General features: G+C 34.9%; 1 protein-coding gene across 1 annotated transcript in view; it reads left to right on the forward strand.

Annotated features, from left to right (window-relative positions):
- The window catches only part of Ube2w (ubiquitin conjugating enzyme E2 W), a 60,471-nt gene that overhangs the window by 14,450 nt on the left and 18,041 nt on the right, over nt 1-27,980 (forward strand). The window contains exons 2-4 of the mRNA XM_027949600.2: nt 9,288-9,379; nt 13,959-14,061; nt 27,329-27,484. Of these exons, the coding sequence (XP_027805401.2) occupies nt 9,288-9,379; nt 13,959-14,061; nt 27,329-27,484 (351 nt within the window). The remainder of the gene's footprint in view (nt 1-9,287; nt 9,380-13,958; nt 14,062-27,328; nt 27,485-27,980) is intronic.

Here is a 27,980-nt window from a genome sequence, read left to right on the forward strand (position 1 = left end):
CTTAGCACTTCAGCCTCCCGAGTCACTGGGATTATAGGACTTGGATAAGGGAAGGTTTTTTTTTGGCTTATGGTTCCAGAAGTTTCTTTCATAGTAGACTGAATTCATTGGTCTGGGCCTACTGAGGCAGAACATCATGGTGGAAGGGCCTGGTGGAGGAGTACTGCTCCATTCGTGGCAACCAGGAAGCAGAGAAGGGGAAGGGGCCACAAGGAAAATGAATCTTTCCAATCTGGCATGCTCCTAGTGACTCACCTCCTCTATGCTAGGCAAGTGCTTTATCACTGGGCTAGCTACATCCCCAAACTTACTACAAGAATTAAGCATTTTACCATAGTCTTTGCGTATAATGGTGGCCCAGGCCTGTATTTCTAATTTCTAGGGAGGCCAAGGCAGGAGGTTCAAAAATTAAAGACCAGCCTGGGAAATTTAGTGAGAGACTCTCTTAAAGTAGAAAATAAAAGATTTGGGGGGGGGTGGGAGGGATTAAAAAAAAAAAAAAAAACTGTGCTGAGGGTATTGCTGAGTAGTAGAGCTTACTTGCCTAGCATTGGTGAGGCTGTGGGTTTAATCCTGGGAAAAAAAAATCTTCACACATTAAATGTGGTCTCCCCCCACCTTTACTTACTAAGTTCATGATTAGCTGGAATTTGAATGTGTCCACCTTCTGTTGTCAGGCAAAAGTACTGAATGCAGGCAGATGTGGTAGCACACACCTATAATCCTAGCAAGTAGAAAGATTTAACAGAGGAAGTTTGCAAGTTTTAGCCCATCCTGGACCCTGTTTAGTGAGACTCTGTTTCAAAATAGAAAAAATAAAAAGGGTTTAGAAGAAAGACTGGAGAATAGAGGCAAGGAGAAAGGGGAAGTACTGATGACTTAAGTGGAGCAAATTATATTCCTTGCTTGTATAATTTTCTCAAAATGTTATACCCCAATGTTATATAATTATAATGCACTAATAAAAAATTTTTTAAAGGTCTTGGATTGTAGTTCAGTGGTAAAGTGCTCTTGGGTTCAGTCTCCAATAGGAAAAAAAAAAAAAAAAGCAAAAGAAAGTACCAATACAGCAAATCCCTAAAATCACAGGATGGCAAATCTCAGCAGATTGAGGAAAAAATAAATCACCTATATCCCTTGAGTATATTTGCCCAAATTGTCTTTTTATTAAGCAAATATTTGGGTTTAACAAAGTAACTAACCTGGAATCAGCAAAGTTTACTGGTTCATTTAAAGCTTTTATTCCTGCTGATACAAAATGTAAACAGTATTTAGAAATACATAGTATCTAAATGGGCAAAGGCAGCAAGGAAAAAGGGAAAATTAAGTAGCTTTTCCTTTATTTGATAATATTATACAAGATATTTAAGATAATATAGAAAAGTACTAAAATTGTGATGACAAATATATATAAACTTTTGGAACTACAGGAAAGTTATTATAGGTATATATAATTAAATTGACTGAACAGCATGTACAAGAACCTCGTGTAGCTTAAGTTTGTTACAGGTAGAATAATCCGGATTCTGAAGATTTTTTTTTAATTAAAAAGATTTAGTGGTAGATGGACACAATACCTTTATTTTATTTATTTATTTTTAAATGTGGTGCTGAGGATCAAACCCAGTGCCTCCTGCATGCTAGGCAAGCGGTCTACCATTGAGCTCCAGCAACAGCCGAAGATTGTGAAGTTTTTGATCTAAAAGGAACTTTGTAGATTTTGTTTTGTGCTTCAGATTGAACCCAGCGATGCTCTACACCAGCAGTACTTGTAATTTTAAATTTTGAAATGGTTTCACTAAGCTGTTATGGCTGACCTTGAATTTGTGGTACTCCTGCCTCAGCCTCCTGAGTTTGCAGGGATTATGGATAGCCATGTGCTTCCACACCTCTCTAAATGAACTTCAGAGAACATTTAGTCTTTTTTTCTATTAATGAAAAATACAGGTCCAGAGTAACTTTCCTAAATTCCCATAGGAAACTTATGGTTTACCTGCAGTTCACAAAAGGCTCCAGTAATTAATCCCTCTCAAAGTATTTGTAATTCATTTTTCCCAGCTTTGTTTTAAAACTACTTGACAGAATAGAAATGCTCTCAAAGAAATTATACTATCAATTTTGCATATGATGAGTTCATTACAAAACTAGATTTTCAGTTCACTGGAAAATATTGACCTTGGAACAATAAAAATGGCAATAAGAATGCAGAACATTAAAAATGTATAGAAATGGGCTGGGACTGTTGCTCAGCGGTAAAGTGCTTGCCTTGCGTGTGTGAGGTACTTGTTGATCCTCAGCATCACATAAAAATAAATAAAGATATTTGTGTCCATTCTACAGCTAAAAAAATATTTAAATAAAATTTTAAAAAATGTATATAATAACCTGGGCACAGTGTTGCATGTCTGTAATCTAGCAGTTCAGGATGCTGAGGCAAGAGGATTGATTGCAAGTTCAAAACCAGCCTCAGCAACTTAGTGAGATCCTGTCTCCAAAAACAAAACAAAACAACAAAACAGGCTGGATATGTAGTTCAGTGGTTGAACGCCCCTGGGTTCAATCCTTGGTACCAGAAAAAAAATAAATAAATAAAAAAAATAAAATAATTCTCTAATAGTAATATTCGATTAATTACAAATCCCTAGATATGGGATCCTTTGGGGCTATTCTCTATCAAAAGGAGTAATCTCTTCTAGGTTTCTTTTTAAGCCCTAGAACTTAAAAAATAAAATCATTGGAAACTGCCTTTGGGCATAGAGTTGAGTTTAAATATTTACTTTAGAAATATGCCATGGTCTAATTAGCTATGTCCCTTTTGTTTCCAGTTTTTTATATTTAAACCTATGTGTTTGCTGCCTCCCCCAATTTTATGTCGTTCTTTAGAATAAATTTTCAAGAACAGTATTACTAGATCATGGAATCAGTATTTTTCTAGCTCTTGAAATACTTGATGGCAGTGAATTTAAATTCACAGAGGGGGAAAAAAAAATGGTAGAAAACAGTTTTGCTTTAGGGGTCCCTGCAAGGAAGACAGACTAGCAAGTAAAACATAAGTATAGAAGAAATAAGAAGAGAACCAAGTTTGATATAACAGAGTCAAAGGGGAAAAGGTCATTGCATAAGATAAGTGATAAGAAGTACAATGAAACCCCAGTAGATTTGATAAGCAAGTGGCATTGAGCCCTGAGAAGCTTGTAGGGATTGATGTTTAAATGAATGTAATGGAGCAGGAGGTAGAAGTGCAGGGGATGTTGGCTGAGTTCAAGGAATTGGACCATGAAAAGAAGTGGAGGGAGATAGAAGACAAATTTGGACTTTGTTTTAAAGGAGGAGAGACCCAGTTGGCGACCATTGGGCAGGGGTTATGAAATGGGAAAGAGTGAAGTTATTAGAAACCAAATTGATTATTATGAGAACAAGATTCTAGGTGAGTTGATAAGACATGAGTTTCATAAGAGAAGGATAAGAAGATTTTTGAGAAGGGGAAAAAGTATTTTGTATCTGGGACTTAAGAACCAGATGCTGTAGTGACGGAGAATATGCATTGTTTTTATTTTGTTTTGACTTATTGGCTGAAAATGGAAAAATAAGCCGATAGTTTACATAGAACTGTTGCTTAAAAGGAAAGTTTTCATTAATAAAGTCTGGAGAGCATCCATGAGTTTGTTTTTTAAAAAATATTTCCCTTGCCGGGTGTTGTAGTACACATGAGTAATCCCAGTGACTCTGAAAACTAAAAAAAACTAAGGCAGGAGGACCACAAGTTTGAGCAACTTAGCAACTTAATGAGACCCTGTCTCAAAATTTAAAATAAATTAAAAGTGTTGGGGATATAGCTCATTCGTAAAACACCCCTGGGTCCAATCCCCAATACAGAAAAAAATGAAAAAGCAAAAATAAAAATTAACAATTCCCCTAAAGCAGATAAAGTTAATACAAGGTTAGATAATATTTTTATTTGCTTTTTTATGAAGTTGGTTGGAATACACTCTTCTAGGACAATCATCCTTTTTTTGTCATCTGTAATTTTCTTTCTTTCTTTTTTTTTTTTTTTTTGGTAGATGGACACAATACCTTTATTTGTTTGTTTATTTATTTCTACGCAGTGCTGAGGATCATACTTACGACCTCATATGTGTGAGGCAAGCGCTTTACCACTGAGCCACAACCCCAGCCCTCATCTCTGAATTTTAATGCCACCCTGTTTATTTAGAACTTAAAACTTTTCAAATTATTGTTATATTTTCTAGTCCCTTCATTCTATGCTTCAACAACAATTTAAGGGGAGGTGCATGTCATACATAATCTGAGTGACTCGGGAATCTGAGGCAGGAGGATTGCAAGTTTAATGCCAACTTCAGCAACTGAATGAGACCCTGTCTCAAAATAAAAAGGGCTGGGCTGGGCATAGTGGCTCACGCCTGTAATCCTAGCGGTTTGGGAGGCTGACACAGGAAGATCACAGTTCAAAGCCAGCCTCAGTAAAAAGCGAGGTGCTAAGCAAAGTGAGACCCTGTCTCTAAATAAAATAGAAAACAGGGTTGGGGATGTGGCTCAGTGGTCAAGTGTCCCTTAGTTCAATCTCTGGTACCAAAAAAATAAATGAATAAATAAAAAGGGCTGGGGATGTAGCAGCTCAGAGGTAAAGCATCCTTGGGTTCAGTCCCTAGTGCCAAATAAATGAATGAATAAATAAATATCAATGTGAGGTTGATGTTTAATTATGAAAATATTAAGATATAGATTATTATCATCTAAAGTTACATATATACTTTTTGAAACCAGAAATTGAGTTTTCCAATTAAATATATTCTATTGGACTGTTATAACAAAATACCTTAGACTAGGTAATTCATAAAAAACGGAAATTTATTCCTGACTCTTATGGAGGCTGGAAAGTACAAGTTCAAGACATGGCAGATTTGGTGTCGGTGAAGGCCTGTTCCACATAGGCAGCACCTTCTAGCTGTGTCCTTACCTGGGGAAAGGAACAAAGAAGTTTCTGCAGGCCACTTTCATAGGGCACTAATCCAACTCATATAGACTGCACCCTCGTGACCTAGTGACCTCCCAAAGGTGTCCCACCTCTTTTTATACCAACACGTTGGAGATTTCAACTTGGATTTTGGAGAGACACAAACATTCAGACCACAGTATACCCCTCTAGCACCTAATTTATACTTTTTTAGGTTTTCATTTTGCCTACATTTTGAACAAATAATACCCTAGTATACTCACATCTAATTCTTGTCTCTTGTGATAGATTTGCAGTTCAATTTGTAGGTCAAACCAATATTTTTCTTTCTGAGGACAGTACTGTCTGTCATTTTATTTTGCATACTTATTATTTAAGGCTTGTTGTGTAACACTCCCTGTCTGTACGCATCTACATTTTCTACTCCGTAGCATATTTTGTGATTTTTTTTGACATTTTATTTGCTTGAGTAAATTATTTATTGATGTTTACCAAAATCTCTGTAGATGGCTGTATTAATCATCTTTCTGTCACTGTGACAGAATATCTGAGAAAAAGAGATTTATTTTGGTTCACAGTTTCAGAGGTTTAAGTCCATGGTCACTTAATTGGTTCTATTGTTTCTGGGCCTGTGTTGAGGCAAAACACCATGGCCAGGAGGGTGTGGTAGAGCAAAGCTGTTCACTTTGTGGCAGCTTGGGGACCAAGCCTTCAACATTGGAGCCTTTGGAAAGCATTCTAAATCCAGATTTTAACAGTAGCCTAGCAAAATATAGAAAGTAAAAAAAAAAAAAATTAGCCGGTGCAATGGTGCACACCTATAATCCCAGTGGCTCAGGAGGATCCGAGTTCAAAGCCAGCCTGATGAGGCGCTAAGCAACTCAGTGAGATGCTATCTCAAAATACAAAATAGGACTGAGGATGTGGCTTGGTGATTGAGTATCCCTCAGTTCAATCCTCAGTACAAACAAACAAAAATGTATCTTTAGAAGAAAATATTTAAATATTCTTCCAAAAAAAAAGTTTAGCATAAATTAAACGTCAACTCTATCAGATTTTGTGCTGATTATTTTATTTCACTCTGAGTCAAGGTTTCTGGGTAACTTAAATATTTTATTTGAAGTGTTAATTTCCAGAACACCAAAGATGTTTTTGTTCTACCTTGAGAAATTAAGGTTTGATTCTGGAGTTGTAAGCTCTGGTTCTTAGAGCCAGGATGGTTTAAGACACATATATTGGTTCCATGGTAGTATGCATACTACTCCTCAGTTGAATTAGACAGTCATTCTTCTGCTCTGGTAGATTCTGTTGTTTTTAGCTATCAGTCTGAATATTCCATAAGAAATTGGTACTTGGCAGCCCTCATGAACTGATCTTCGTCAAAGATATGATTTAGAAGCTGGACTAGTTTAGAATGAATGAGCTTTTTCGGATGTTATTGGAAATACATAGCTTGCTTTTTCAATTTATTTTGTGGTACTGGAAATTGAACCCAGAGACCTCTACCACTGAGCCACATTCCCGGCTCTTTTACCTATTTATTTTTAAATAATTTTAGTTGTAGATGGCACAATATCCTTTTTTTTTTTATGCGCTGAGGATAGAACCCTCTCATGTGCTAGGCAAATGGAGCTACAACCCCAGACCTTTATTTTTATTTTAAGACAGCATCTTGCTAAATCACTAATTGTTAAACAGTTATAGCAGTACTTTGTTGACAACCTCTCATCCTCAGCTGTCTGAACTATTGCATTGATGAGAATAATCAGAAACTGAAGATTAAAATGTGGTTTAACATTGCTAAACAGATTGTGGTCGTGAAACTGTTGGTGGTTGGTGCTTTTCATTTTATGAAGAATTGACTGTTTCTAATTTTCTCAGTTTCAGTGAGGCAGTATAATATAGTTTAAAATCATATAAAGCAATAAATGCTATCTAGTATTAATGCCACCACTGGAGATAAGGTTTGCTGCACCAAAATAATGTGTTTATTTACTAAAATAAATAGATGTATTCATTAAGTGAGGGCAGGGGTTGGGAACAGGGAAACATCAACAGAGAAGGAAAAAAGAAAAACAGTCACTGACAAGTGACTAAACCGATGACAGTTAAAACAAGTAAAAATAAAGATATCAAACTGTCAGAACTACTTACTAAAGGGTCATATGGGCTTATGAGCCTATTATCTATGTTATTAACATTTATTTTTATATTTTTTGATAACTTAAAAATGTTGATCTTGGTCTGGGGTTGTAGCTCAGTGGTAAAGCATTTGCCTCACATGCATGAGGCCCTGGTTTCATCCTCAGCACCACATAAAAATAAATAAATAAAAATAAAGATATTGTGTCCATCTACGACTAAAAAAATATTTTTAAAACTGTTGACCTTTATATTAATTTAGTATATCTTCATTTCATGATTGTGCCTAAGGCAACATTTTTTATATTCAAACTTGGTTTTACATTATGAGTTTATATTTGGAAAGCATCAGCATTTCAAGTTGAGGGAAACTGACTGATTAGTATATAATGTCTTTCTTTTTAAAGTAAAGTTCTCATAATTTGGAGGATTTCCATAGAAATATTCCCCATTCAATATGATCATTGAAGTATGCATTCCATATTGGGATGGTTCTTTTTTTTTTGGGAGGGGTAACCTCTTTAGTCTTCTTTCCTCCCCTTGGAGAATCACTGTGTATGTTAGGATATCAGAAGTCTGTAAGAAAATTCTACATTGAAGAAACCAATTTTTCTTTAAGAGTTTTTTTTAAAGTTTACTTGATTGCAGTACTTGATTGCATATTTGTTAACATTGGTAGAACCTGTTAAAACCCTTGTTCAAGTGTAGAAATTTGTTGCAAATATTTTGCCTTCTTATTCAGGCAGATTTTTATATTTTTATATAATCAAAATTCTATCTCTTGTGCTATCAAAATGACTATAAGCACTTTATAGATGCCATGAATTAAAAAGACATAGAACATTACTATATTGGTTATAATATTTAATTGTCAAAAAAAAAAAAAAAAAAAGCAGAAGCCAGTTTGTTTTATACTAGGAATTGAACCCAGAGGTACTTCACCATTGAGCTACAAACTAGTCCTTTTAATTCTTTATTTTAAGGCAGTATCTCACAAAGTTGGCCTCTAACTTGCGATCCATCTCCCTGAACATTCCAAACTACTGTGATTACAGGTGTTATTAAGGAGAGAACTCTGAATTATGAACAGATATTTATGCTTGGTTGTTCTGTTTACTCCAAGAATTTACACTTGTAAACCCAGCTACTTAGAAGGCTGAAGCAGGAGGGTCTTAAGTTCAGGGATAGCCTGGCAACATATCATGACTCTGTCTCAAAATAAAAGGTAAAAAGAGCTGGGAAAGTATCTCCCAGTGATAGAGCCACTTGCCTAGCATGTGAGAGGTCCTGGATTCAATCCCCCCATACTGGGGGAAAAATTAGAGTATTTATAATCATACACAAAATTGATTGTAATAACTTTGGTCATTTGTTGTTGGTTTTGTTTTTCCCCAGTGCTGGGGATTTAATGCTGGGTGTTGCACATACTATACAAGCACTCTGATATTGAACTGTATCCCCACTGCTGTTATTTCAATTCAAGTTTGAAAGTGAACTTTCAACCCATAACCTATGGACTGATGTGGTTTTTGTTTTTTTGCTTTGTTATACATTGAAGAAGTATGTTTATTAATGGTATCAAGGGAAGAGATACACAGTGAAAACTATACAAATGAGAATGCAAAATCCATATTCCATATCTGTGCCATTAGATATGTTATATTCTAATGTTGTGTAGTAAACAACATAACAATCAGAAGATTATGTGCAAATGATCCTATTTAAGAAAATAATTATGGCTATTAGATCATAAATAATTTTTAAATTTTTCGAAAGTTTTTTTTTTTTTTTACAAGAGGTTTAATATGTTTCTCTGGAAAGCCTGTCTGAGATGATATATTCTTTAAGGATTATGGAGAATATCTAGACTGTTAAAACTTTATAATTTTCATAGAGTAGCTATGGAATTGATGTTTTTGTAAGTAACTGCTCTTCAGAACTTCACAGAATTGGTGTTGAAATATTCTGACATTAGATTATGAATTGCAGGGCAGACCATTCAGGTTTTGAGAATTAGGTATGTATAAGATATATAGAAGATATAAGGGATTTGTAAAGATGATATATGAACATTTGGAGGATATTTGATCAGTAATTTCAGACTGTATAACTAGAAAGAAATTATATTGTTAAAAATAAAATACAAATTGCTATTGATAATCTTTTCTAGAAACGACTACAGAAAGAATTGTTGGCTTTGCAAAATGACCCACCTCCTGGGATGACTTTAAATGAAAAGAGTGTTCAAAATTCAATTACACAGTAAGTATTTAAATTTTATTTTATTTTATTTTTTGTGGTGCTGGGGATTGAACCCAGGGCTTTGTGCATACAAGGCAAGCACTTTGCCAACTGAGCTATATCCCCAGCCCAGTACTTAAATTTTAAAGTACTTTTTTTTATTGTTAGTATGGTATATGAATATATACTTTTTTTTTCCTTTTAGTCCTGGAAATTTAACCCAGGGCACTTTACCAGTAAGCTACATTTCCAGCCCTTTTTTGTTGTTGTTTTGTTGCTTAGGGCTTCACTAGGTTTCTGAGGCTGGTCTTGAACTTATGATCTTCCTGCCTTAACCTCCCAAACCCCTGGGATTACAGGCATGTGCCACTGTGCCCAGTTATACTAGCTTTTAAAAATATCAAATTATTTTAATTTATCCCATTCTCTTAACAAGATAAGCAAACTTTATTCCTTGCATTTAAATACCTAATCAGTTTTGTTTTACATAATTATGTCACAATATACATATGGTTACATAATTTGTAAAGCTTTTTCTTTTCTTCTTTTGCAGTGTTGGGGCTTGACTGAACCCAGGGCCTCATTCATACTAGGCAGGCACTCTACCACTAAGCTATACCCCCAGCTCCTTTTTTTTTTTTAACAAAATCTTTGATTTGGGTTTTTTTGGGGGGGGCGGTACTGGAGATTGAACTCTGGGACACTCAACTACTGAGCCACATATCCATCCCTATTTTGTATTTCATTTAAAGACAGAGTCTTACCGACTTGCTTTAGTGCCTCACTTTTGCTGAGGCTGGCTTTGAACTCTTGATCCTCCTGCCTCAGCATCACCATGCCCAGCTGATTTGGTTTTGGGTTCTGTCTATAAAGCAACAAACAAACACAAAAATCCTTTTTAAAAAATGCATGTAATACTGTTAGATCTAGTAAAATGCATCACTTCTCTGAGGAACAGAGATATAGAAAAAAAATTTTGACTTATAACTCTTTTTTTTTTTAAAGAGAGAGATTTTTTTAATATTTATTTTTTAGTTTTCGGTGGACACAACATCTTTGTTTGTATGTGGTGCTGAGGATTGAACCCGGGCCGCACTCACGCCAGGCGAGCGCACTACCGCTTGAGCCACATCCCCAGCCCTTACTTATAACTCTTGTCAATATTTCTAATTTGGAGGATAACTTAGAAACAATGTAAATGTTGATAATACAGAAAGGGTTTATAGTGCAGTGCAAGAACATTACTTGAGTTATAGTCTTGTCAGCATGTTAGGCAAAGTTTTGGGTAGTCATGATTACTTTTGAAAATTTCTTAGGATGTATTGACATGTATTCTGTCTTACTCCACCAAAGCCAATTTTCCCTCCAGAGTAGGATAGCTCTTTCTTTGATTAGGAGCTAGTATATGTGGAGAAATACCAAATTCTAATGTTTAAATGTTACAGATTAATAGGTACTCATACAGATTTAAGTGCTGAGACTGAAAGAATAGCATGCTCTCCCATTGCATTCTTACTCCAAGCCTATGCTCATAATTGGGAATCTTAAACACTCATGGTTTCAATTTATATAAATGCACATAATGCAGCTACTGGATTTCATTTTATGTAGGCATCAATGATGTAGAAAATAGAAAACTGCAAAATGATTAGAATGAAATTTATCAAAAAAAAAAACTTTAATAGTTATCTAGGGTGATTATTCTTTTTTTTTTTTTCCTAAATTTTCCATAATGAGCATGTCATTTATAAATTAGTAAAAAGTTATTAAAATTTCCATAGACAAAATTATGTACAAAATCGTACATGGCCTTTCCCCTACCATGTACAGATATTACCTGATTAATACATATTTGCTTAGATATTATTTAAAAAGCTTGGCTTGTTTAAATCATAAGTAAATTTATGGTACATTGTGTGTCCTAAAAATTGTTTTATATAAAGAATGAAAGAGCACCAGAAAGTTTTCTAATTTTTCATTGCAATAACTCTGCCTAATAGACATGGGGAGTGGATAAGGAGAATTTTGAAGACCATCCTATTTCATAAAGAGAATAGTTTTATTTTCCTTTTTGCTGTGCTGGAGATAGAATACAGAGTGTCACACAAGGGCTCTATGACTGAGGCTGCAGCAAGTTTTTTGTTTTATACAGAGCTTTTTTTTTGTACTGAGAATTTAACCCAGGGGTGCTTAACCACTGAACCACATCCCCATCCCTTTTAATTTTTTACTTTTTATTTAGAGGCAGTCTCACTAAGTTGCTGAGGCTGGCTCTGAACTCCTGATCCTCCTGCCTCATCCTCCTGAGCCACTGGGATTATAGGTGTACACCACCGCACCCGGCTGTACATAACTTTTGCATTGCATCTAATTTACTGTGTACCAGTTCTGATGTTATGAATGTGCTAATTTTTGTTTTGTATATTTGCTGTTGTTTTTATTCCTAATAATACTGAGCTAAATGTCTCTTTTATAGTTCGGGTATTCAGCATTCATTCTGAAAATGAATATCCATGTTCTTAAGAGTTTATATGCTTTAGCTGATTTCTTTCAGAGAATAGGCATATTTACTATTTTAAAGAGTAGTAAATCTTCTGACTTTTACTGTGATAACTATTGATCTTTTTTTTAATATTTATTTTTTAGTTTTAGGTGGACACAATATCTTTGTTTTTATATGGTGCTGAGAATCGAACCCAGTGCTTCATGCATACTAGGCGAGCGCTCTACCACTTGAGCCACATCCCCAGCCCCCAAATCCTATGATTATGTGTAAGGATAATGTACCAATAAAATATATGGGGGGGAAGGAGTTGACTGATTACAATAAATAATACATGACAGAGCTATAATTAGGAACTCATTTGTGTGTGTGTGTGTGTGTGTGTGTGTATGAACCCAGGGGTACTCAGCTACTGAACCACATCTCCAATCCTTATTTTTGGAGACAGGGTCTCAGTAAGTTGCCCAGACTGGCCTTAGACTTAGGATCCTCCTGCCTCAGCCTTCCCAGTTGCTGGGATTGCAGGAGTATACTCCTGTGTCTCTCTAGTTAGGAACTCATTCTTAATGACATCATTTCACTTTTTCTTTTTACAACTGTCCTATCATCTTTGCCATCTTTATTTCCTCTTCCCTCCTTTAAAAAAAAAAAAGAGGTAGTGGGGGGCGGGGTTGTGGTTCAATGTTAGAGTGCTTACCTCACATGTGTCAGGCATTGGGTTTGATCCTCAGTACCACATATGGTACTGAGAAATGATTGTGGAATGTGATGAATATCATTATCCAAAGTACATGTATGAAGACACGAATTGGTGTGAATTTACTTTATATACAATAAGAAAAAAAATAGTTTTTTAAAAAAAGAGGTAGTATTTAGAATATAAATAAAAACAGGTTTATGTTAATATATTAATGTATTAGTGTTATGTTATTCTTATATCAATAAAAACAGATTTATTGTTATATATGAAAACTAAGGTTGGAAAGATACCATAGAATTTTTTAAAAATATTCTTTAGTTATAGACAGATGCAATATCTTTATTTTGTTTGTCATTTTTATGTGGTGCTGAGGATTGAACCCAGTGCCTTACATGTGCGAAGCAAGCACTCTGCTGCTGAGCCACAACCCCAGCACCCCGTAGAATTTTTTTTCTGGGTTTTATTAAACAACGAAAACAGTGAGAGATAAAGAAAAGTCGCTGTAGAGACTTGGCTTTCAGCCATCAGACTAAGTAGACTCATCTCAACTCAGCTTACTTTCCTCCATTCAGTCTTTTTAAGAATACTGATGAGAAAATAAAACTCAAAGCCATAATTCTCTGTACTCATTGTTGCTACCTCCATCCCCAATTGCTTCTAACATTGACATCAGAAAGGCAGTTGACTAGTTTGATATTATCTATAATTATCTATAAAGTTACTTTAGAAATAGTCTTCTGAACAGCCAGGCAGAAAGGTGCATTCCCATAATCTCAGCAACCTGGGAGGCTGAGACTGGAGAATCATAAGTTCAAGGCCAGCTTCAGCAACTCTGTGACACCCTGTCTCAAAATTAAAAGGGCTGGGATGTAGCTCAGTGGTTAAGTACCCCTGGGTTAAATCCCAAGTACCCAAAAAAGAAGAAAAAAGGTCTTAGGAAAAAAGTGAGTTAGTATAAATCTAGTAGGAAGAGCATAACACAGGCTTTTGTGTCCATACACCCGAGTTTGGTTTTTTGTTTTTTCAGTCATGGGTTAAAATGTGACTCTGTCCTTGACTAGCCATCTGACCTTGACTTAGGTATTTAACTCTGGAATGTCAGAGAATGGTGTTAGGGAGGGGTTATCAAAAACCCACTCTGAAAGTTGTTAGGATGATAAAATGCACTGTTAGTATTTATTGACTTCAGTAGGGCTGGGATGTAGCTCAGAGGCATCACATTTACAAAGCCCTGAGTTTGATCCCCAGTTCCAAAAAAGACAACTCCACCAAAAAAAATAATAATAATAGTAATAAAAATGACTCTAGTCCCAGTAGGTGGCATCTCAGTGTTCCTTTTCCTTTTCTTACTCTAGTCCCTTTTATTTTAAGTTTTACATTTGTCTTTTTTATTCTAGGTGGATTGTAGACATGGAAGGTGCACCAGGTACCTTATATGAAGGGGAAAAATTTCAACTTCTATTTAAATTTAGTAGTCGATATCCTTTTGACTCTCCTCAGGTAATTGCCTTGCTTTTTAAAATTCTAATGTATTTTTATGTTATAGCAAAATACTGAATAGCGATTTTTGACCAAGTAGAAACTCATTATAAATGTGAGTGGATTCATTCTTTCATTATCTTACTCGTAATATAATAAATATCTTATCAACATTTTACTTATTGGGATCAGGGTTTTCTTGCCTTGTGCTTTTCCATATATTTTAGCATAGAAGGGATTGAAAATCTAACCAGACTCTGAGTTGTGGGAGAATTTAGCATTTTATACTAATTGGGGGCCCTTTTTTCTAAATCGGGTCATTGACTAGCATGTTAAACAGGCAAGTGCTCTTACTGGAAAGGAGTGTGTCCTTGATTCTACATTGACATGCTATCTTTGCAGTCTACAAAAGCATAGTACATTAACAGTTGTTAAATATGTATTTATCAGCTCAAAATCTGATCATTATGATTTGAGACACAGTTAATGACCTAATGACAAGGTATGGTGGTAGTAGAAGAACATTTTAATTTATTTTTATATAGCATTGTATTAAGTATTATAAGTGATATGGAGATGTTTTAAAGTGTATGGGAGGATATGGGCAAGTTATATGAAAACACTGTGCCGTTTTATATATGGACTTGAGAATCAGTGGATTTAAGTGTCCACAGGAAGTCCTAGAACCAGTCTCCCATGGATCCTGAGGGTCAACTGTATTTCCAGATATCTCTTCCTCATCTTTCTCTAGTTGAGATCACATTTCCACTGATAAAGCTTTAAGCACAATTCATTTGGTTTTCTGGAATTTTTAAAAATGTATCCCTGATTGATTAGTAGGTCCCCAAGCATGTTGAGGGATACTCAGCACTGCTGGAGTCATTTTGGTAGTCCTTGGATAAAGGGCATCCTCTGGTCCTGGAGCCAGGAACTTGTAAGCCTGAATTCTTGGAACGCTGACTAGTCTACAAGTGTAGACAACAAAATAATTCTTTTAAGTCTTGATCAAGTTCCTTCTTCAGGCTGGATGTCTGTTAGTCAGCCTTGTGTTGGTGAGACCAAAATACCTGACAGGAACAATTTAGAGAAGAGAAAGTTTATGTTGGCTCATGGTTTCAGAGGTCAATAGTCAGCCAACTGTGCTCTAGGCCCAAGGTGAAGCAAGACCTTATGGCAGAAGAGGTATTTAATTGGTCAGTGATTAATTGGAGGTTAGAGAAAGGGAGACTTTCAGGTTTGTGGCTTGGTAAGATGGATAAATGAGTTACTAGAAGTACTTTTTCTTCAGAGTATTACTATAATAAAATATTTAGTTTTTAAATTTGAGGATTGTGAGATCTGGCTAAAATAAGATTTAATGCCAACTTTCTCTAATATGCTAACTAATGTGATGTTCTGGGAAATGAACTAAATAAAGGAAGTAGTTCCTAGATAACCCGAAATTCAACTTGTTAGGTACTAAAATGTGCTATTTTGAGGAAAATCATACTTCTTTTTTTTTCATTTTTAATATTTTTTAGTTGTAGATGGACGTAATACCTTTATTTATTTGTGTGTGGTGCTAGGATTGAACCCAGTGCCTCACACATGCAGGGCAAGTGCTCCACCACTGAGCTACAGCCCTAGCCCTGGGAAATTATATTTCATTGCTACTTTCAACAGAATATATCACACAAAGATTGTTGTTTTTAATTGGTCATGGAAGAGAGTAAATGGAAGTCAGTTATTGTATTGTGCTATTAAGAAAATTGTTTCGGAGCTGGGGATATGGCTCAAGTAGTAGCGTGCTTACCTGGCATGCGTGAGGCACTGGGTTTGATCCTCAGCATCATATAAAAATAAAATAAAGATATTGTATCCACCTAAAGCTAAAAAATAAATATTTAAAAAAAATTGTTTCAAGGTATAGGATTAAATGAATACTGATTCCTTGAGTTCTAAAGATTCTTTGTGGACAAAAAGCTGTTAAGACTTTTGATGTTTATTTTTACCATTTTTATAAAAATTGAAAGTATAGTCATGCTGTCATGACTTCTAGGCATCTGTAGACTATAATAAAAACCAAAGCAAATATCTTCCTTCTCTCCAAAAAATTACTTTCTCTTGTCTTCTGGTACCCATCCTCTTGTCACCTTCAAACTACTCTTATTTCAACACCATTGTGACATGGGACTTAATACGTTTTCAACTAGAGGGAGATTGGAGAAGGGAAGTCAGAATTTTTCATTAGAGGAAAATGTGTTTCTATAAAAATAAAATTTAAAAAAGTGTTCTCTAAACTGTCTCCTTAGTTTCTTCTTCTTTTTTTAATGTTTTTAGTTGTAGATGGATGCAATACCTTTATTTATATGTAGTGCTGAGGATGGAACTCAGTGCCTCACAAGTGAAAAGCAAATGCTCTATCACTGAGCCACAATATCAGCCCCTTCTTAGTTTGTTCTAAGTCAAATATCAATCTTAAACATTTTTAATTTAATTTTTTAATATTTCTATAAGTTATAGCATTTATAATAAGTTCTATCATTTTCATATTTCTTTTATCCTCTTCCTCTGATTTTACTTCTACCTATTGTTCTGATATTCCAGATTCTTTATTCAACACTCCCTTATTCTTCTCACTCTTCTTTCATCTTTGGTCATCTTAAATAATTGACCCCAGATCTGCCCCTCTAGGTACACTTTTCATTCCTTTTCCTTTTTGTACTATGGATTGAACCCAGAGGTGATTTGCCATTGAGCTACATCTCCCTACCCCCCCTTTTTTTGGAGACAGAATCTCAGGATCTCACTAAGTTGCTTAGAGCTTCAGTAAGTAGCTGAAGCTAGCCTCAGGCTTGCAGTCCTGCTACCTTAGCCTCCCAAGTTACTGTGAGTACCTGGGTTCAATCTCTGGTACCAAAAGAAAAAAAAAAAGAATCCATATATTCCAAAACAATGGGAACAACTGCCCTAAAGCTTTTCACATTCCGCATATAATCTTTCACATTCTAAGAGAAAATTACTGTAAGGTTAAATAGGCATGCTGGTACTTTTACCTAGCTTCATACTTATACCTACCTATACACTGCAACCTGCCACCTTTTCTAAGGTTTCATTTCATACCTTTTGGACATAAAATAGTTGAATATGTCCACACATTTCAAATTTGACACATCTTACCTGAACCCTTTTCAATAACAAAATATTTTCTTGGGTTACTATTTATCTACTTTGCATAAAATTCTTCCCTTCTCCTTTTATGTGTGATTTTTCAAATCCTTTTGCAATGACTAAGTCAGCTCATTTCTTATTATCATTGCTGTAAGCCCAAGTTTTTATCTTCCAGTTGGACTGTTAGAATAGCCTCTGGTTCTTTATATTATACATCCATTAGGTTTCTTTATTATTTCTTAGATAATAATTAATACTTTCTTTCTTTGAAAGTATTAATTATTATCTAATTGGTTTTCATATACAAACACATGCCCCACCAGAACCCTGCATTCCATTTTATCCCCACCTTTTTCACCCACTACGGTAAAATCTTTCTATGGCTCTTTATTTTCTATGAAATAGTCTTTAGCTTGGCATTCAGGTTCATTTATGGCAGTAAGAACTTAATCATTTCTGCACACTACCTCTGTGCATTTTACTATATAGAATGATGATTCTGTCACAAATACACTTAATAATTTAATTTCTATTCTTATATTATCTTATAACAGCTCTTAAGTGTTTAGGGGAGGTAGAATCAGCCTCATTTAAAAAAAATTTCATTATACATGACAGAATAAAAGTATTTTGATACACACACACACACACAATGAAGTATGATTCTAATTAGGATCCCTGTCTTGTGCACATGGTATTGAGATTCACTGTGGTCTATTCATATATGTACAAAGAAAAGTTCTGTCAGATTCATCCCACTATCTTTCCTATTCCTCCTCCCTTCTCTTTGTATTCTTTTTTTTTTTTTTTCTTTAAGTGAAGGTCCATTATTTTAAGTGAAGAATTTGAAGCTTGTAGAAGTAAAGTGTCTCATTTATGGTTTGATACCTAGTTGTAAAACAGTCAAGACTTCAATCCCAAGTCTTTTCTCTCCTCCATGCCATACTACCAGCTAGGTATAAGTACCAGCATGGGAAAAGTGCCTATTTAACCTTACAGTAATTTTCTCTTAGAATGTGAAAGATTGTATGTGGAATGTGAAAAGCTTTAGGGCAGTTGTTCCCATTGTTTTGGAATATATGGATTCCTTTTTTTTTTTGGTACCAGGGATTGAACCTGGGTACTCAACCACTGAGCCACATCCCCAGCTCTATTGTATTTTATTTAGAGACAGGATCTCACTGAGTTGCTAAGCGCCTTGCTGTTGCTGAGGTGGCTTTGAATTTGGGATTCTCCTGTCTTAGCCTCCCAAGCTGCTGGGATTACAGGTTTGCTCCACTGTGCCCAGTGGATTCCTTTTTAATATTATTTAATGTTATAGTCCCTCTCATCTCATAGAAATTGTATATTCTAATATCCATTAAGTGAGACAGTAACAATATTCTGGCCAATAATTTTTAAAGTTAACTTGATCATTTTATTAATCTCAGCATCTGTATGATTTTAAAATAAATATAGTGGGTCCAGCAATCAATGCTTGATGTCCATGTAGATTTCAAGACTTTTCCTATAACTTGAAACTTGCAGAGGTCCATTACTCTGGGGAAATGGTTAGAACCATTCTTTTAGGGCAGTAAAATTTCCCATTCACCAAAGGTCTTGATGTAATGCCTCAGCATTGACACTTGTTAGGTCAATTAGTCTTTCATATTTTTGTAGAATCACTACTGAATTTATCATGAGTTATAGGAGTAGGATTTAGAAAACCTGTCTGGAATAGACCAATCTCATTGTGAAATTATTACTTTTGTATCTGTAAATGAGATCTGTATTTACCTTTATAATTTGCTATGATTTCTTCCTCACTGGTTATGATTATTTTCTCACATTGCATCTCATCTTCCTGTTCTCTGTCTAAAATTTGTTTGGCTTGGTCATTTGCTTTAAAAGAAATAACAAGAATGGAGCATGGTGGCACATGTCTGTAATCCCAGCTACCTGGGAGGCTGAGGCAGGAAGATTGCAAGTTTGAGGCCAGCCTAGGTAACTTAGAGAGGACCTGTCTCTAAATAAAAAGAGCCAGGCTGGGGATGTGGCTCAAGCGGTAGCACATTCGCCTGTCATGCGCGGGGCGCTGGGTTCGATCCTCAGCATCACATAAAAAATAAAATAAAGATGTTGTGTCCACCGAAAACTAAAAAAATAAATATTAAAAAAATTCTCTTTCTCTCTTAAAAAATAAAAATTAAAAAAAGCCAGAGATGTAACTTAGTGGTACAACACTTGCTTAGTATGTGCAAGGCTCTGTGTTCAAACTCCATTATTGGGAAAAAAAAAAAAAAGAAGGAAAGGCGAAAGACACACCAGATTTTCATCACCCTTTTCCATTAATGTTCATTGATTATCAGCCATACAGGAAATTATGTGCATGCTTTATGTGCCAAGTACAATTCTCTGTACTTGCTAGGTTGAAGAGGATGTGGAAATTTAAAAAAAGGCATGAACCTGCCTTTAAGGGACTAATAATCTGTTAAATATTTAGATAGGTGATGGGCATTTATTCATCTATTCTGTAACTATTTATTAAGCACATCTCATGGGACAGGCACTGTGCTAGGTACTGGTGATTAAATGGTAACCAAAATTGCAACAATAATTGGGTATGGTTGAACATGCCCATAGTCCTGGCATTTCAGTGGCTGAGATGGGAAGATTACTTGAGCTCAGGATTTCTAGGCCACCCTAGACAACACAGCAAGACCTTGTCTCAAAAAATAACTACAACAACAGCAAATTCCTTGTTGTGTAGATTTTAGTTCTTATTGGGAATAACAGGTAATAAAAAGTAAAATAATGGGAAAAAAGTAGAAGAGTGAGAGCCTTTAGGAAGATTTCATTGAGAAGATAACATTGGAGGAAAAATCTGAAAGAGTTGAGTAAGCCATGTTAAAGAGAAAACCAGAGAAAAGGAACAGGTGAGTACAGAAGGCAAAAGCCTTGAATCTAGAACTTGTAGTTGCTCCCAGAGTACTATATAAGCAAGAGGGTATAGTGTAGGACATAGATCAGAGATAATTTGGGCTAAAGGGTCCATCACAGGTTGTGGTATATTGGATATTTTGTAAGAATTTGGTTCTCCTCTGAGTAAAATGGGGAAGCCTTTGAAAATTGTTGAGCAGAGGAATGACATGCTATTTAAAACTAAAAGGATCAGTCTACCTGTTGGCAAATAAACTGTTGAGGAAACAGAGTATTGCAGTAATCAAGTGAGAATAGATGGTGACTTGCACCAGAAGGGTAGCATTTATGGAAAGTGATCATAGTTGGATTTTTTTATTTTTGTGTTGCTGGGCATTGAACCCAGGGGTATTCTGCCACTGAGCTATACCCCCAGCCTTTGTTTGTTTGTTTTTGAGAGGATCCTGCTAAATTGCTCAGGCTGGCCTTGAACTTGCAGAACTCATGCCTCAGCCTCCCAAGTCACAGGGATTACAGGTGTGCACCACCATGTCCAGTTTGGACATATTTCAAAGAATGTATAAACAGGATTTTCTGATAGATTAAGGAATATGAATAAAGGGGAGGTGTAAAAGAAAACTATGAGGGACAATAAATTTAAGTGTGAATTGTAGGCTTTGGGAGCAAAAGGGAAAGTAATGTCTAATTTAGAGGACTAAGGAAATAAAGAAACCTATCTGAAATGGTTGAACTGGGTTTCAAAGGACACAAAAGAGTTTATGTGAAACATATAGGGCAAGACATGAAAGGACTTTGTCTTTTTGGATATTTGTGAACACATATGCTCTTGTACTTTTATGTATAGATACATGAAGGAGTATAAAAGTGATTGGGAGGATATTTTAAGGTTAATCAAAGAGAATCTTGTAATGTGAAAGAAGTAGATATTTATTTGATAGGCATTGGATATTTAGTCAGTCTCCAATCAAACTTAAAGGCCTCAAGCTTAGTGTCTTAAATCTTGCTTTTCCTTTCTACCTTCTCCACATTAGGAGCTCGTCCCTTCTATAAAGTATACTCCTTCTTTTGTCAAAATTTTTTATTTGTAAGAAGTATATCTGAAGTGCATCTTTATTACTTTGTAAGTGTCTCAGTTACAGTTGTTGTTAAACTTTTCAAATCTAAGTTCTGTTGAAAAGACTATAGATATTTTAGAAATATTATGAGGAATATTTATTTAAACAGTAAAGAGAACTCTGTGTGGTCCTGAAGTCTCATTGATGCCAAGAACAATGCCAGAGTTACACCTCCCTTGTCTTAAACTTTTAGAAGTAGTAGGGGAAAGGAATAATCACTCTTCTCCTCATTCCTTCCTCCTATTTACACCTTCCTTATACAGACCCCACTTTGTTACAGGGATCCAAAACCTGTTTTTATGGTGTCTTCATTCTTTCTTTTATATTTAGTGTAGTTCTTTGCTTTCATGTAATGGTGATCAAGCTTGTGTTCTTTTCTTTTTTTTTCTTTGGTACTAAAAATTAAACCCCAGGGGGCACATTACCACTGAGCTACACTCCAGCCCTTTCTCATTTTTTTATTTTGCGATAGGGTCTCACTAAGTTGCCATGATTGGCCTTGAACTTGAAATCCTCCTGCCTCAGCCTCCCAAGTCACTGGTTACAGGCATGTGTAACTATGTCCAGCTCAAGCTTTCTTGAATAACAATTTCTATTGCCTAAAATTCAGGACAACTGAAGAGCAAGAAGTTGAACAATGAACCCTAGTCATTAGTGTCTTAACTCTTGCTTTTCCTCTGTACCTCCTATATAACTTGGGGATGAAGTAGAGGGAAAATAAGGAGAAGACTAATAGAATAGACAAACAAGTATAAAGGGAAAAGAATGACTCCCATCAAAGAATTCAAGTTGAATTTCATCTTGTCCAAGAATTTTGTCTTTACAATACATGTAGAGCTGCATGGTAGAGATAATTGTGGAATCCCAGAGAAAACGATTAATATTGATTCTGCTGATATATAATAGAGGACTCAAAAGGGAGAATTGCATTGAAAACTGTGATAACATTTTAAGGCCTAGTCATTTATGGAATTATTTATCTTTTATTTTAAACTATCAAAATCATATGTAATTAAATATGATTTAGTTTTTATTACAGTACTAAACTCTCGGCTTGTATGCTGAATTTTTGTAGTTGTAATAAGTACTATTGTCTGCTTACCACTCCCTCATGTTATCCATAGAGAGGAACCTTGGTATCCAGATTATAGACATCAGCTTTTTTTTTTTTTTTTAAATTTTTTATTGTTGGCTGTTCAAAACATTACATAGTTCTTGATATATCATATTTCACACTTTGATTCAAGTGGGTTATGAGCTCCCATTTTTACCCCATATACAGATTGCAGAATCACATCAGTTACACATCCATTGATTTACATATTGCCATACTAGTGTCTGTTGTGTTCTGCTGCCTTTCCTATCCTCTACTATCCCCCCTCCCCTCCCCTCCCCTCCCCTCCCCTCCCCTCCCCTCTTCTCTCTCTGCCCCCTCTACTGACATTCATTTGTCCACCTTGTATTATTTTTCCCTTTCCCCTCACTTCCTCTTGTATGTACTTTTGTATAACTCTGAGGGTCTCCTTCCATTTCCATGCAATTTCCCTTCTCTCTCCCTTTCCCTCCCACCTCTCATCCCTGTTTAATGTTAATCTTCTTCTCATGCTCTTCGACCCTACTCTGTTCTTAGTTACGCTCCTTATATCAAAGAAGACATTTGGCATTTGTTTTTTAGGGATTGGCTAGCTTCACTTAGCATAATCTGCTCTAATGCCATCCATTTCCCTGTAAATTCTATGATTTTGTCATTTTTTAATGCAGAGTAATACTCCATTGTGTATAAAAGACATCAGCTTTTATAACTTTGTGTTGTTTATTATATATACAGGTTTGATCTGTCTTGAAATCGTATTAGCCTTTCTCTGGGTGCATTATAATTAGGTGACTGCCTTTACCTCCAGATGACTAATCAGAATACAGAATGCCCTTTTTGTGATAAAATCTCAATATTTAAGGTCTTTCATTATTGCATTTAATATTCAAAAATTCTTTTTAAAAAAATTTTTTTCCCTTAGTTGTAGTTGGACACAATACCTTTATTTTATGTATGTATTTATTTATTTTCTGTGGTTTAGAGGATCAAACCCAGCGCCTTACATGTGCTAAGCGAGTACTCTACCACTGAGCCACAATCCCAGCCCCTGATATTGAGAAATTCTCATATTAGAGTTAACTGATCTTAATCCTTTATTTTGTTCTTAGTAATAATGCTGAAGTTTTTGGTAAAACTTATAAACATTATTTACAATTATGGATCTAGTTTCAATTACTGATTAATCTTTTTTAAGGCAAAGTAAATATTGGCAATTATAAGATTGAACTATTCTTAGACCATGTCAAATTTGAGCAGTATTCATTCTTTAGATTTTTATCACTGTAGTGGCTTTCAGTTTAGATTTTAGTAGATATTGCATGCACAGTACCCAAAAGTTACCCAGAGGTTCACCTGCTTAAAATTTTAGCTTGGGTGTAGAGTATGCATACTTACTTCCCTAATTATCCTGAGCATAGTTCTCTCTTATCTTTCTCATCTGCTCTTGAAAAATGAACCACACTAATAGGGAGATGTTTGGAAACTTAGAGACATCTGAGAAGCACTTCTAACAGTCTCAGAAATTCAGTTATTTATATACATTAGATCTAAGATTTCTTTTCTAAAATGTCTTCAAAAATTCTCTTTTTAGTTAATTTGGTTTATGCAATGGGAAATGTGTACAATTTTCAGCTATTAACTGTTTTGATCTGTAGAATTAGTTTGAATCTGAATAAATTAAAACAAAATTCAAATCCCTTGAGCTATTTTCAGATCCATTATATTCAGTTGTTACATCAGTCCTAGATAGATTTATCAGCTACTTGGGACCCTAAAAATATTTTGAACTCTAAACAGAAACAAATTTCTTGAGCATTCTAATTAGCTGCATTAAAAATACTGAAATGTCCTCTTTGGGCTTGTACTTAGTATTAAATAAATAAGGATGGATAATTCTTTGCACTTGAAGAAATTCAGCCTTGGTTACTGCCCCCATAACATGAGAAAATCGTAGTAACAAAGTTTACATTAAAATTGTGGAAACTGGGGCTGGGGCCACAGCTCAGTGGCAGAACGCTTGCCTAGTGTGCATGAGGCACTGGATTCGATCCTCAGCATCACATAAAAAAATAAACAAATATTTTTTTTTATCTACAACTACAGGAAGAAAAAAAAAAACAACAACAACAACTGTAGAAACTGTACTTACCAGCCTTTTACACAAATATAAACTGTTGAAAAACTTTTTTTCTTTTATTGCAGGAACTCACCTCTGGCATGTAAACTGAACCTTCCCATGTTTAGACAAACTTCTTAAATTCTGTAACTGGCAGGTTAGGCCCTAGGATTTACTATAATATGTGGAAATAATGAATTCTCTTGTTTTTGGTTGCTACAGGTTTCAGACTGAATGCATTTGCGTGGCATGCAGCATGTTAAAATGCCTCTGCTTTTTAAATATAAGGGTTTATTAAGATTGGGTTTACTTTTATTTCAGTCTCTTGACTTCAGAGCTATTTCTTCTTGATTTCTTTTTCTTTTCTGTTTATAGAGTGCTGATTTTGCTGTAGGTGTCGTCTACTACCACTCATTCCTTTTCTTTCTCTTCTGTCTTGATTTCCTTTTGCTCATGGCATACATCTTGGCTCTCAGGTCACATGAGTTAATTTATAAGAATTTCTCTCCAAGCCTGGAGCGGTGGCACACGCCTGTAATCCTAGCAGTTTGGGAGGCTGAGGAAGATGTATCGCAAGTTGAGAGCCTCAGAAACTTAACAAGGCGCTTAGCAACTCTCAGACCTGTCTCTAAATAAAATATTGAAAAGGGTTGGGGATATGGCTCAGTGGTTAAGCACCCCTGGGTTCAATCCTCAGTCAAAAAAAAAAAAAAATTTCTCTCCAAGAAGAATATTGCTTTCCTTTTGCTTTGTGAATTGTCTAGTCAAAGCATGTCATGATAACCTTCCTGTTTGTCTGTCTGTATTTCCTTAGTGGTTGCTGATATACTGATTGTTTTTGCCTAAGATGATAACTTGGCAGTTCTTTATTTTTTTGGCACTTTAAGAGCATTATTCTTCTTGTTGATAAAGAGACTTAGGGGAGGGCGGGGGGACTGCTTTAAAAAGTAATTGTGGCCAGGGAATAATCTCTAGAGACATTGCTTGTGTTCTTAATGAAAATACCATTCCGATCAAAAGAGCTTTTTATGGCAAAATGAATATTCCAAATTAAATCCCCATTCTGTGAGATTTTGTAAATTTCCATTCTAGACATCTACAATATGTTGTGCAAATGCATATAATAAATTATTGCTTATACTTATTAAATAAAATTTCATTTAAAAAACTAATTGTGGACAGACTAAAAATGTGGAACTGGAACTGCAAGATTATTGTGCAGTTATTTCTTTATATAGAGCAATACTTTTAGTAAAAATGTGAAGAGTACAGTAGGTCTGATACATGCAATTGAGATAAATGGCATTGGTAGAATATAGCTAGAGTGTCTTTTGTAATTGGGTAGGACAAATAACTTTGATTTCTCTTACTTTAAGGCTTTATTTTTCAGCTTTATTTTAACCTTTTTTTTTTTTTAAAGCGGGAATGGAGGTATATAGCCAGAATTTTAAAGGAAAAGAGAAAATTAAAAAAAAAAGTTTATGCAAGTATGGAAAAATCATACTTTTGAAATAATCATTTTTCTCTTATATATTAGCTTCAGCCAAGAAAATTAGTTCTTTGTGTTAGTATATCTAAAATTTTAGAAGACTACAAATTGTATGAAAATACTGCTTTATTAAAATGTAAATATTTGTAAAATTGTAATAAAGTTAGATTTATAACTATAGCTTAAAAATATTTACAAATCTTATAGTGAATTCCTCTCACATTCAAAACATGGGCATACTTTTCTCTCTCCATAAAGACAAAACAAAACAAATGTATGTGAAGAACAATATATATTTTATGAGTTTCTGTCATAACTTAATATAGGACACATACTTACTGATATTCTGCTACATTTGATAGTTTGTAAGGGCTGAGAGATTTAAGTCTGGTTTGGGAATTATTAATTTGTACTTGATGAGATTTATAAAAGTCTCATCAAACCTACTGAATCTACCTGTTAAAGTAAGAACCCTGAATTTGTGTTTTTAGTCAGATCTTCCAGTAATGTTTGGTTTTTTCTTTTTAGGGTAAGATCAGTAATTAAGAATTTCTGGGCTAGGGATATAGCTAAGTTGGGAGAGTGCTTGCCTTGCATGTACAAGGCCCTGGGTTCAATCCCCAGCACCACCACCAAAAAAAAAAAAAGATCCTGGTGAATTGCAGCAGTACTAACATATAAACTTTTCTTAAAGACTGGTGGGTTACATAAATTTAACTTTTATATAAAAATAATTTTGCTGGGGATGTAGATTCAGTGGCAAAGTGCTTGCCTGGCATGAATGAGATCCAAGGGTCAATCCCCAGGACTCCAAAAATAAATATCTCACTCTTGAATTTTTATGTACTCCTTAAAGGAAAGGTAAAGAAAAATAGCAAGTAATTGGAGGATTCATTCAACCTTGTTGGTGAATAGCCAGATGTGTGAGGGAAGTTGGAATATACTGAAGTTATTTCCTTTTGCATATATACATCAGGTGTGAGCATTGTTGCAAATGGTAGGGGGCATTCCTACTACCTGTAATTAATACTGCCTCAAAATTGAATTCTTTTGTTGGGAATTTTAGTGTATGATTTTTATATACAGAGAATAATGAGTCGAATTTGAAAAACTGTTCTTTCACTAGTGAACAAATACATTGAAATTTAAAAATTTTAAAGGGAATTTATGAAAAGTAACTGAAATATAAAATAATTCAGCCACTCCCAACAACATGTTCATTCATTCATTGAAACTAGTTCTTACTAAGTTAATGAAAATAAATAATCAGTTGTTTATCCTTTTCCTGGGACTAATTTTGGTGTGTTTGTTTTTATTTTTTAATCAAAACTTGTTATATGTGGAGAATATTTAGTTTTTGGTAGTAGAGGATATTTGAGTGTTAATGGAATTTTATTCTTTCTTAGGTCATGTTTACTGGTGAAAATATTCCTGTTCATCCTCATGTTTATAGCAATGGTCATATCTGTTTATCCATTCTAACAGAAGACTGGTCCCCAGCGCTCTCAGTCCAGTCAGTTTGTCTTAGCATTATTAGCATGCTTTCCAGCTGCAAAGAAAAGGTAGGACTTTTCAGAATTATTCCAGGTAATATTTCTTCTTTCAGTTTAGGTAGATTAACAATTTTAATGCATAATTACTTTTATTTGAAGGAAGGACTCATGTTTTTTGTTTTAAAATTATAGGGAATGTCATGTTTAGTAATAAGTTAGAAAGTTATTTTGATTATCTTTCATTCCACATATGAAGTTTCAAATAGAAATTTTAAACATTATATGGGCTAAGAGTCAGATTTACTGTTTTATGTTTTAAGAAAATTTGTGCACATGTTATTAAATAATCTGAATTTTATTTCCATAAGCATGCACGAGGCAAAGTGTACAAGAAATTCTTATTTCTAGATTTCCCAATGGAAAACCCAGAAATAAGTATAGTTCCTGTCACCTCTTTGCCAGCTCCCATTCTCTCAGCCTTTTAGGGTATTTATTTCCCAGAGATCAGAACTCTACTATCCAAATGATTAGGTTGAATGAAAAAGACCGTTACTATTAGAATTTT

This window comes from Marmota flaviventris, chromosome 15 (assembly GCF_047511675.1).
Source record: "Marmota flaviventris isolate mMarFla1 chromosome 15, mMarFla1.hap1, whole genome shotgun sequence".
NCBI lineage: Eukaryota > Metazoa > Chordata > Mammalia > Rodentia > Sciuridae > Marmota > Marmota flaviventris.